General features: G+C 38.6%; 1 protein-coding gene across 1 annotated transcript in view; it reads left to right on the forward strand.

Moving 5' to 3' along the window:
• KIFAP3 (kinesin associated protein 3) overlaps positions 1 to 12371 on the forward strand; it is a 107602-nt gene that overhangs the window by 33058 nt on the left and 62173 nt on the right. The window contains exon 11 of the mRNA XM_006276127.3: positions 7682 to 7782. Coding sequence (XP_006276189.1) covers positions 7682 to 7782 — 101 coding nt within the window. The remainder of the gene's footprint in view (positions 1 to 7681; positions 7783 to 12371) is intronic.

Here is a 12371-nt window from a genome sequence, read left to right on the forward strand (position 1 = left end):
GAACTGGAAAGGCCAAGGGTGGGTGGGCTGGGAAACTCTCATGCATTCAAATTTTTAAGGATATTTTGGAAGAAAGCATCTAAAATCTAGACTAGAGAGAGGTCTATGATTTTCGGTGGCAGATGACAGAACAAGGAGCAATGGTCTCAGGTTGCAGCAAGGGAAGTTTAGGTTAGATATTAGGAAAAACTTTCTTGCTAGGAGGATAGTAAAACACTGTAACATGTTACCCAAAGAAATGGTAGAATCTCATTCCTTGGAGGTTTTTAAGACCTGGCTAAACAAATTTTCTCTGATTTCTCCTACAGAGTTCCTCATTCCCCTTGCTCAAGTGTAGGGATGGGGACAGACATTTAGGAAGGTTTAGGGGAGGTTAGACTGCGTTAAAAATGGCCACCTGATCTAACTTAGTGTGCCCACATATGGACCCTTACACTTAGATCCCTAGTTGGGGCAATCTAAGTGCGAGCTATACAGAAGTTCCAGGGAGGTTAGATCAGTCAAAAAATGGCTAACCCGATCTAATTTAACTGTACTTCTTAGGTTCACTGAGTTAGATTGGGTACAGTCAGACTGATCTAACTGAACTTCTGTCTACTTTACAAGTACAGCCTTAGGACTGGGAAAGCCCAGCTGCTGGCCCCAGTCCTGGGGCTGAGCTTTTCTTACCCTGCCCTCCCACCCACAGGCAGACCAGCCAGCCTTCCCATACCTGCAAGCTGTTCTCGATACAAGGAGATAACCTGCACCGAGTGCAAGGTTACACAATAACCTCGGTGCAAGGAGACAACCCCCAAAATAAGTTGGGGTGGGGGAAGTACAAGCAGGACTGATGGGGTATTGGTTTGCTGGGAGGGGGTGTTTGGGGGTGGGAAGAGTCAGGGAGCTAAAATAGCCCCTGGCTGGGGAGAGAATTCCCACCAAACCCCACTTCTCACACAATGCTGCTAGCTCCCCTTGATCCTGCCAGTCCCCCCCCCCCCCCCCCCCCGCAAGTCACTAGCCCCTGCCCCTTGCTCCACCTTTACTTCAGTTGGGCTCCCAGCACAGGTGAATGCTAGTAGAACTGACACAAGCAGTGGTTTGCAGGATCAGGGGCAGTTCAGTGGCATTTGGGGGAGGGGAGCACAGTGGGGGTGCTGGAAAAGTCAATGGGGGTTTGTTGGAATCGGAGAAGGTCTCTAATCCTGCCAGTCCCCCCAAGTCCTCCCTGTGGATCCCACCTGCCCTTTGCCTTCCCCTGATTTACTTTAGCTCAGGCTCCCAACTCTTATCTAATAACTAGGGATCCTAGTTTTCTCTAATGAAAAAAAATCCAAAATTTTCTGATTAAAAAACAAACCCCAAAATCCACATTTTTCCATGATTTAAAACGAAACCTCCTCTGTCTCGTACGTATATGCATAGAGAGAGAGAGTGGCATTTTGTTTTAATCACGGAAAATTGTGGATTTTGTTGAGTTTTATTTTAAATCAGAAAAATATGGATTTTTAAATTAAAAATAAAACAAAACAGGATCCCTGCTAATCACTGAGTTAGGATGGGGTGGGGGACACATTTTTAACCCCATATAACCACTCAAAATTCTCAGAATAACATCTGTATGAAGCCTAGAAGAGCAGCTGCAGTGTCTTCCTTCTCCAGAGCAGTTCTGATGAACAATCCCACCTTCTATATCCCTTCCGTTTCTTCTTTGGAGACTTTGAACTGATCCAGAGGGGAAAAAAATCATGCCAACATCTGAAATAATTAGTATGCTGGTATAGTTTTTGGGTAAGACCTGATGTTAAAGTAGAAGTTTAGTATCTGTTTAGTCTTATAATTTCATAGGATGGGGGCTAAAGCACTTGTATAATTTTATAAGGGAAAAAATCTTTATTTCCTGGGGCTTTGCTTCTTAGCCCCATATTCTGTGAGCACACACGATTTTAGATTCATGTGCAGGAGTAGTCCCACAGAGGTCTTTGGAACTATCCATCTGAAGGATTGAAGCCTTAATAAGTGTTTTGTATTTTAGAAATTATCTTTTCATGATCTGGTAGCCATCTCCCTGTCTCCGTTCACAAGTGATCTTTTCTATTAACAGAATGCCCCATGCTGTTATTTCCTTTGAAATATTATCACGTGGTTTTCTCTTCCAACTTTTTGCCATCAAGGCAGCGAGCACCTTAAAGCTATCAGAAGGAACGTTTGTCGTTTAGCATTACGGTTGGCTACGTTTCTTTGGGAGACCGAAAGACTGTCAGTAGATCCCTTGGCTATTTCACTTTTGGTCTATTCATTAGGTGATTTAAATTTCTTGAGCAGTAATTTTCTGCACAGGTTTCCATTAACTATGTTAAAAGTCCACACTCCGATAGTTTTGTTCCCCATCTTTACTTCCTTCTTCTTTAAACCTTCAAGCTATAATGCTGCAAAAAGTGAGGAAGGTGGTGGAGTGACTCTTTACTGCATCACTTGTGTGGAACTTAGAAGTTCAGCAGCAGAATTTTCTTTCTATGTACTATGAAAATCAGATGCCACAGAAAACTTTGAGCCATTGGAGTCCAAGAAATGCAGTCCCAAAGGGCATTAAATAATGTCAGAAAGGTCTGTAAACTGTCTCAGTAATGGGATACATTGTTGGAGTATAAGAATGAAAAGAATCCAAATGACCAGTATCACAAATCATAGTGTAGACATGTTGAAGTGGATTTATGTAAGTGTGTACTTTCACAAATTTGTATTTTCAATTATATCGTACCTGTGTAGAGATTAACTTGGAATATGTTTTTAGTTTTATAAGATTCGTAATGGATCCCTTGAATAGGAAATGGATTTCCATATAATGTTCTAGTCACCTTTTTGTGAATAAGGCTTTTTAAGAAAGCCCTGCATCCTAATTTTAAAGGCATGTTTATCTTTACAAAATTTCTCCACTCATGTCAAGGCCCGGATTTTCTTTAACTGGGTCTAAGCAAAGAGGGAAACCATTTTTGGCTTACAAAGTTATTCATAAGTGGCGGTAGTCTATTTCACAGATCTTGTTTTGGTTTGTCATCTTGGTCTTGCCCAGAGGACTTTTTGATCCTGTTTATTCTGTGGGTGGGGAAAAAATGTAATGGTATCTTCTACTTCATCTTGCATTTTGTCTCCTTTTAGTCTCTAATGAGCCACTTCCCTGCTCAGTGTTGTGTATTGTGTGCTATAATGATTTGAGAAATCTGAATGGCCAGTAACTGTCTTTTTCCTGCACAGTCTGATTCAATTTATATGGATGAGAAATTCTGAATGGTAAAGATATGATTGTTGCATAGGAAGGGCAAACCTCGGATTAGGGGAAAGGCTGGAGAATCAGAAGTGCTAGGCACATCACTCCCTTGTGTGCTGTTGGCTTCAGAAATAGGTATCCCAATGGGCTGCTAGGCTAGAGAACATCTTTGACCTTTTTTCTATCAAGAGGCATTGCTGACACAGTGACTTTAATTACATCTCCTTTCTTTTGAGTTTTAATAATGTTTGCAATATATTTTTCAGACACTAGATGACTGTGCTTTCTGTGTAATTTAGGGTGGTGTGTTTCATGGTAAACAACGGAGCCAAAGCCAGAATTCCCTTTGTGCTGACACCCACTTTTGTCTGTGGTTGAAGCTGTCAATTTAATAAGTAACTGAAAATTAATGTTTCTGTGAAAAAATTCTACCCAGAGACAAACATGTAGCATATGAAATATCAAGGGATTGACTTTTTTGGATTAAAGTTAGGAGAGTGGGCTTTAAAATTAGTTATGTTGGAAGCTAGCTTCCCATTATAAATCTAAAGTGACATAAGAGCTCGAACTGACTTGTAATTCATAAACAATTTAACATATTGTTGTCTTAGTCTAATCCTTTTTCAGGAAGAACAGGTGCAAACTCTTAGGATTTCTTTTCTTTAAAAAGTTTAATCAGATTAGTACATACTGGATGCATCTACATACGGATTTTAATGTGCAGTAGACTTTTACTGCACATTAGTGTCATGTAAAAAATTGTGACATTACATTAATGTGTGCAGTAAAATAATCTACTGTGCATTAAGCGTTACTAAAAAAGCATGCAAATGCATTACTGTGCATAGCCTAATGTGCATTAATTTAGTACCTCATATTGGAGGTACTAAATTTTAATGTGCATTAGAAAAGGCACATTAATGCAGGTGTAGACATGCTCACTCTATGTAAATTGAGTTGTCATGCATTTAAACCATATACTGATTAACCTGCATCAGAGTTGGTAAAATAACATAACTTCTTACTAGGATTTTTTTACTTTTTATCTAGCCCCTTTTTGTATAATTCTAGGATCATTGCTAATTATGACACAGGGATGGGCTTTAATAGAATAACCTCAAATATGTTGCAGTCTTAAATAAGGGATACCAGTTTAGTCGTACAAGATAATGCATGGATAGGTGGCCACCTTTAAATTTTTGCCCTACTAGAATCCTTATTTTAATTTCCCTAATGTTACTGTATTACTTAAATCTTTGGGCTTTTGATAGTTTTGGGCTTGAAGCTTTAATTTAGAATTGTTATGTCATTTAATATGTATTTGAGAGTTTGCTTTGAGTTGTTCATTTTTTTTCATCATAGAGCATTTAATCTTTTGCACATGGGGTGTGCTGAATATATTTCACTTTAAGTGGTGACATTGTTGATTGCATTAGAGACGAGGGCTACTTGAATTACTGATGCCATTCCATTTGGATAATTCAGTCCATAACTTTTTATTCGTGCTCTGTATTACATTTTATAAAGCTGAATCTGCTGCTGAAATTCATGTTCACTTTCTAGCTCTACTCTGGGCACAATTTTTTTTCTTCATTGCAGAGCTAATGGAGAACCTTAATCATAAGGTCACAAACTTGGCTAAAGTACAGGGCCAGATCCTGAAATTACTTCACTGTTTTAGCATGATCCTTGTTTAGGAACAGTTGCCACTGAAGTCAATGGGTACTTAGCTTTCATAAGAACTTCTTAAGGAATTCAGGCTTTAGTCCGTAAGTACCAGGGCATGAATTCTTGCTTATGCTTGAAGCCTAAAAGTCTGAAGCCATTTTCGAACACAGATCCCATCATGCATTTATTTCCCATTCTAATTTGCAGAAAACTGGTTGTGAAAACAGCCCAAGGGACTTGATATTTTTCCACGCCAGCTGTTCCAGCTAAACTACAGCTGCAAATTAAAAAAAAAATAAAAAAGATTTGTTTCTATAAACTGTTGAGTATATTTTATAACGGCAATAATTCCCACAAAATCAGTTACTGTAGTTAATGACTGGTTTGTTAAGGCATTAACTGCCCTCAGCTGGGAATGACCAATTTCTCTGGAATGGTTGTATAAGTACTAAGGATAATTTAGTAATGCTTTCAAATAATGATTTGGTTAATTAATGGTAAATTCTTGTGGAAATCCTATCAAAGTACTTATGACCTCCACATTTAATATCCAATGAGTTCATCATGATTCATGTTTATTGCCATAAATACTGAAGAAATCCACAATAACTAGGCCATTATTTTCCATGCCTGCCTTTACTGCTTTAGGCAATTTGGCTAATCCACCTTCAGTCATTAAGTGCCCGATTCTCAAAACTACCAGTCTTTGCAAGGCATAACATTGGCACATTACCAAACTTTGGTGATTTTTTTTAATGCACAAATTGTTGGCAGATTTTTTTTCCTAGCTAGGGGAATAATTGATGCCTACTGTACAACTCATAAGGAAGTCTTTAGCAGTGACTGGATTTGCATATGTAGCCTCAGGCTGTGGTCTAAAATAGTAGAAAAGGTACCGCACCCTATTCCTTTATGGCTCCCATACTTAAGAATAGAGCTCTTCTTTGCCTAGGTTCATTGTGGGTTTGGGACTTTTTGCAGCCAAGGTCTGAAATAATGGTTGACTCAGGGTTTAATTTGGCAACAATCAAATGAAAATAATACAACACAGGATGCCCTTGCTCAGCTCAGTCTTTTAAGGTCCTAATAAGACCTTAAGATCCACTACTCACAGTATCCATTTTAAAGAGTCAAAGCCATTCAGACCAGACAGCTGGCTTATCTGTGCATCAAGCATTAGACTAAAGTATAGCATTGAACCTATGCTGGTTGTGTTAATGGATGGACCCCATCCAGTCAAGTTGTTATTCTTAATCCTATTTTCCTGCAGTATTTGACTATTTGAATAATGCACTGTTATTATTCTGCCCTGACATTAGTTGGGGTTCATGATAACCTGGTTAGATGGTCCTGTTTCTTTTTAGCAGCCTACCTCTAGAGTATTGTGACCTCAACACAGCTTTAAAGCCATGGAAACTGAAATATTTTCTTTATTTTTATTTCCCTTCTTTACAAATATAAAGACAGAAATAAAAGGGAAAGTGAATCCAGGAAATTAATTAGAAGGCAAGGTAGAGATGCATCTTTGATTCAGTTAGTATAAAGGTACACTTTTACCTTGCTGTCTGCCTGAATTCAGACTGTCAGGATTTACTACCTCTCTGCCCAGGAAACTAAAGGCATTGTTCTATTCCATGTGCCACATTGCTCTATTAGGACTTCACAAGCCAGGGGATGGAATTGAAATGGCATGATTCTTTCCCTAGTATTTTTATACAGAAAAACACCGTTTCCAAGATGAAAGTGAGGTTATGGTTTGAACTTTGGCTTTTGCAAATGGGTAATCTCTCAGTAGTATGGGAGAGATCAGTTGTGATTATGTTCAGCATGGGAAAGAGCACTTAATTGTCCTTTAGCAAATTGTGAGTTTGTAATGCCAATCCCTGAAAGTGTTCCATGTTCTTTAGGTAAATGAACATTGGGAAGCAACAGCAAAAATAAGTATGTCTGCTTAGGGCTTATATTAAACTGAGGCACAATAGTCTGATTTCATAGAGAAACTGCCACTTTCTGTGATCTTTATGAGGAGGAATAGATCAGTGATGGCTGCCTCAAAGTGTTAGTGTTTTGCCAGCATCTCACTATTTCCAATTTAAATATGGGTGCAAACTATGGTATCACTAGTATTGTGTGGAGTAACTGTGAGTAAGTGTTGATTTGGTGACCTCTATCCTGATCTGGCGCATAACAGTGTCCAGAGAAGTGCATTAATCTCACCTATTGTCAAAAAGCAAAGAACTATGGAAATATAGGGCTGGAAGGAACCTCAGGAGAATATTCTGCCCCGGTAGACTCTTCAATATTATTTTTGTTAAACTAGTTAATTATATTAGCCAGATGTCTATTTATAACCAACAGTGCAATAGACACTAGTGATTTCCTAGCTGGCAATTTCTACAAAGGGTAAGTTTTGGAGTGAGACTGAATTCCCTTTTCAGTACTAGAGAGTAGAACCCTGCAACGGATGGGGAAGCATTAATTTCCAGATGGTTGCTTTGGGGAAACTGGAACTGCCTGTGCCCAGTCTGTCAATGTTCTGGGGATAAAGTCTTTGATTCTCAGAATGATAGTCCAGAACCTTTTGCTAAAATCTCTCACTCTTTTCTTGTTTAAGAAAAACTGTTTTAGTGATGTAGAATTTAAAAGCTATGTTTCTTATAATCTTAAAGAATTGGATTTGAAATCCTGAATTAACAGGAATATACAGTAACTAAAAAGTTAAGTTTTTGTTGCTAACACTGAGTTTTATGTCTTTTTTTCTAGCAAATGAGAGCTACAAGCAAGTAGCAATGTGTATTCTGTATCACATAAGTATGGATGATCGCTTTAAATCAATGTTTGCATACACAGACTGTATACCACAGGTATGTGTTTTTCTTGGTGATGCATTTACAGATGCATTCTCCCCCTCTTTTCCACTCCTTCCCCCTCAACTAAACATAACATTTGTTCCCTTCCCTCTAGCTTGTGGTGACACCTGCAGGTGGTAATGGGAACAAGTGATTCTACCTAAGCAAATTAACAGCTCTTAATTAATAAGATGACTTCACTATACTTGCTAACTTTAAGCAATCCTCCATAAAAGGAAAAGGTCAGCAGATCTTTTTCTACCAGTGTCTGACAAATGAGACGCATCACTTTCTTGGTGGTATGACAACCAGATGAATGCCCAGCAGAAGACTGCAATGGTGAAAGGAGATTAAAATGGGTTCCCTGTATATTTCTGGCATGTCTCTTGGAGAATTTCGCTTCTGTAGGTATAACAGGTGTTCCTTTCCAATTCCATTTAGAATCAAAATGTCAGTGTCTACTGCATTATAGGATATGAAATGGATATCAGCCAAGCAAATGCTGCACCACTACATGGACTGACAATTCCTATTCTGATTGAAGTCATGCAGCATAAGGAAAAGGCAAAAATTGTATAGTAGGGAAATAAACCCTCATTTACTGATCTTTATAGGCTAAAGACTAGTCTTACACCTCTTGCTGTCTCGCCTTGCAGCTCAACTTGGGCACAATAATCAATAAAAACAATTTTTTGTTTAAAAATAAGTTATTGGTGCTCTTAAACAGCTATATAAACTGTTTATTCTGGGCAGTTATTGAGGCTAGAGTTGAGACCAGAGCCTATAATACACAAGTATAGGAAGCCCTCCAGTAGCTTTTTCAGAATTGCACCACAGCATTTTCATTCCTGCCAAACATGTTTTTAACATCAAACGTATCCAGGATGGGAAGTTGCCACGGAAAGTTTTAAGAACATTTCTGGTCATTATTGCATAACAAAAATTGTTATGTTTTTCCAAATTGGGAAGGAGGAGAACAGGGGATGGAGAGGAAGAGTAAGATCTAATGGGAATAGCTAGTGTATATTACAAAATACTCTTGTCGACATCCTGCTGATTGTTTTTGCCACAAGATAGAATTTTATGTTAGGAAGCCTGGGTGATAAAAGGGACCTCTTTCTTTCTGAATTTTTGCCTGCCAAGCCAGAGGTCTTGCTTTGTGGTTTGGGGCTCAGTTGTTATGTACTTACAGGAAGTATTGGCATTGTTCTAGAGTCTCCAGTGCCAAATGTAAAGCATCATGGAAATTCAATAATGTCACACTCTGAGCATTTAAATGATATCCTTGTTCTGATAGGCATTGGCTGTTCAAAGTAATGCTTATAAGGTTTGATCCAAAGCCCAGTGAAGTAAATAGTAAGACGCCCATTGACTTCATTGGGCATCAGATCAGGCCTGTGATGCCTACTAATTTTAAGGAAGTCTGAGACCATTATGAATGTTTACCTCTCTTATTTAAGTATTTCATCAGACTGTCTGGAGACCCTGGTCATCAAAACATATATTTTGATTAGCCAGTTAGTTATTTTAGATGCACATGCATGTACATATTGACAGCAGGTCACAAGTAAAGTTAATAAGCAATACAAAGGTCAGAGACAGAGCTCTGGGGTGATGATGATGAGGGAATGTCCTTTCAAAAGCCTTCGTGACCTTCTGTGAAGAGGTTTATAGGCCTTGCACACCAAAGAAGGAGTTAGACATATTAAGATCCAGCAGCAACCCACATGGCTCAAATAGTCAATTGGGGTCCAAGCCCAGGTGCAGTCAAACAATAAAAGGAGAATGCACGCAGTTAGAAAAGGGGCTGAGAGAAGCTCCAAATATCTAGGCTGGAGGCAACTACCCAAAAAGGGGCATGTGGAATGTTTACACAGAAGAGGTCTAATGGCACTTCCCTTTCCTCACTTTTCTATTTGAGAAAAATCATAAAGTTGAAAATGTCCAAGGGTCCAAATATGAGTATTGTGGAAAGTGAACTGTAACTGGCTCAAACTCCATCTTAGACTGCTACTAGAAGGAACATCCAAGCATTTGGGGAAGAGGAGGAAAGAGAAAGCTGCTAAACAGTTGTGGGAATTAAAATGTTAGAAAATAATAGTAATAGTTATTTATCCTACTAATAAATACTTTTTTTTCCTAATGGAAATCCATGTCCTCTACCCCTCTCCTGTCCCCTCTTCCGCACTAAATTGTTTTTAACTGTGGTTTTTATACAAAATGAAAGCGCGATTCTTCACTAATAATTGGGCATTTTCCATTGTGTTGGAGGGCTGTTGGCATGCTTCTTGGATAGCTATTTCATAAACAGAAGGATGGTACCACAACAGCATTCACCCTGCTGTAGTTTATTGCTGCATTAATATTCCACCTCATTTCCATAAGGATTTGAAATAGATCTGGATCATTCTTCACCTATGCTTCCATTAAAAAAATGTGCTGCCTTTCATTGCAGTTAAACTGCAGCCACTTGGAAAATGCTTGTGTTGAATTGCCCTTTGCAGAAGGGTTGCAGTATTGTGCAGCTGTAATGGTCCAGGGAATATTCAAGAAGCAAGTTCTGTTTGGTAATTTTTATTAGCTTAACTATATAAGTGAGAGAGAAGTTAGACAAGTTTTTGGGGACAATGTGCTATTCCATAGGTCTGGGTAAGAAGCAGAAGCAATGTAAGCTAAATACCAGGTAAAATGGACTGCTGTAGTGACCCATAGGGACAGTGGGTAGGGAAGGTTGGTGACTGAATAGAAAAGGTGTTGCCAGTCTCTTCTGTCCTCAGCCAGACAAATTCCATGTCTGCAGTCCTGGCTGGTACATCTGGCATGTGCAGTGAGTTGGGAACCTGGCTATGTCGTGCTTGCAGACCAATTGCATGAGTCAGTATCCTTCCTTTGAACATGATCTGAAAGGGGCTGCATTATCCCAGGTAAACATCCTTGTGTATTCCAGGAGTTAATGGGTGCTACTCTAGTAACAGTTAAAAGCAAGTATTAACAGTTCATTCTTGTTTAGACCTCAGCAATGCGTGTTTTGTTTAAATAGGTGCAAATGCCATCCAGATGCTTATAAAAGCATTTATTGGTAATAACCTGGCCAATCAAAAGGCATGGTTAGGCAGTGATGTCATGGTGATATTTAATATTTTACCACAAAGCAGTGTATAAGGATCTCTGCAGCGACCCACATGTTTTCCACCACAGTTGTTCCGTTTGGCTCGTCTTTGATCTGCAGGCTTCTTTTTAGCTTAATGCTGGTAAACGTCCTCTCTTGACAGCACCTTTTGCTCCTGTCCGCCATTATCTGCTGAAGTTCAGAAACCAGAGCATCACTTCAAACAGCAGAGTTAGGGAGTAGTGGCTCAGAAGAGATTCCTGAGGCATGCAGCTCTGGCATAATCATTCAAAGATGTTTGAGCTGAGGTTGGGGAGGGGGTTGGACAGAGGTGTATGTGAACAGAGAGCTGTGGGGGTTGGCCTCTGGTCACTGGTAAATAAGTGAAGTCAGGTGCCAGAGAGTCTAGACACAGTGATTTCAGTCCTGGGTCTGTGGTATCTGATACTCAATATGGGACTTGTCTGATTGAACACTACTGCCTCTTCATGGCACATGCTGCAGCCTTTTTACTGCCTTCCTGTTAAATCAGTAAAAGATGACAATGGACATAGTAAAAGCAGAACAAATTTAATTTTAATATTTCCTATTTGGCAGCAATTACTCTTCCTTTTGAAGTGGCACGAGGAGCAATCAAATTAAATGAAGACATAATGGGAAACATGGAACTCATACAAAACTATTAGTTTAAAATTTGAACTGGTTTAATTGAAACTGGAAGGGGTTTTTTCCTTTTTAAAGAAAAGTTGCTTGGTAATGAACAATGTAATCCTGTTATATAAAGCACTCAGTTTACATAGATTTTTGCATCAAGTGTGCTATGCAAATATTTATTTTTAACACACAAATAATTTGAAGAACTTTTTAATTTAAAGTTTCCTGTAATGAGAATTTCTAGGTGAGAATTTCACCCATTTGTTCTATTGCCAGTCTTATGCTGATTAATTTATGTTCATAATAAATAACAGGCTTATACATTTAATAAAGATTTTTATAAGAAGCTCTTAAAACTAACTAGGGAAATATGATTAGGAGGAAATCAGTGTTAGCTTTTAAATCAACCTGTGAAAGTTCCCTGCAAAAAAAAAAAAAAATCATTGCTCTATGACCTAGATATGTTTTTATTTATTTGGCAGTCCCTTTGCAATGACAACCTGATATCTGGCAATGGGTAAACATTTTAAATCACTGCATGAAAATAATACTTTTGGCAAACTTCCTCACATGTCTATGGCACAGTTGCCTCTCAGATGTTGTTCTTTCTCTGAATATATGTAGGTAGCTCCCCATTCCATCTTATGCTTAATTCATAATCATTCAATATGCCATATATATGCTTGTAAGGAGTACTCAGCAAAGATACAGCTAGTTGGCTTGTTACAATGGTTAGTGTTTTCTTTTGTTGTCCCATCCCTGTCATAGTGATGTCCTGTTATTATATTCTGTCTCTTTCCTATTGAAGATCAACATTTTTAAGGTAATTCCAGCCTTGTAG

This window comes from Alligator mississippiensis, chromosome 5, assembly GCF_030867095.1.
Source record: "Alligator mississippiensis isolate rAllMis1 chromosome 5, rAllMis1, whole genome shotgun sequence".
Classification (NCBI taxonomy): Eukaryota; Metazoa; Chordata; order Crocodylia; family Alligatoridae; genus Alligator; species Alligator mississippiensis.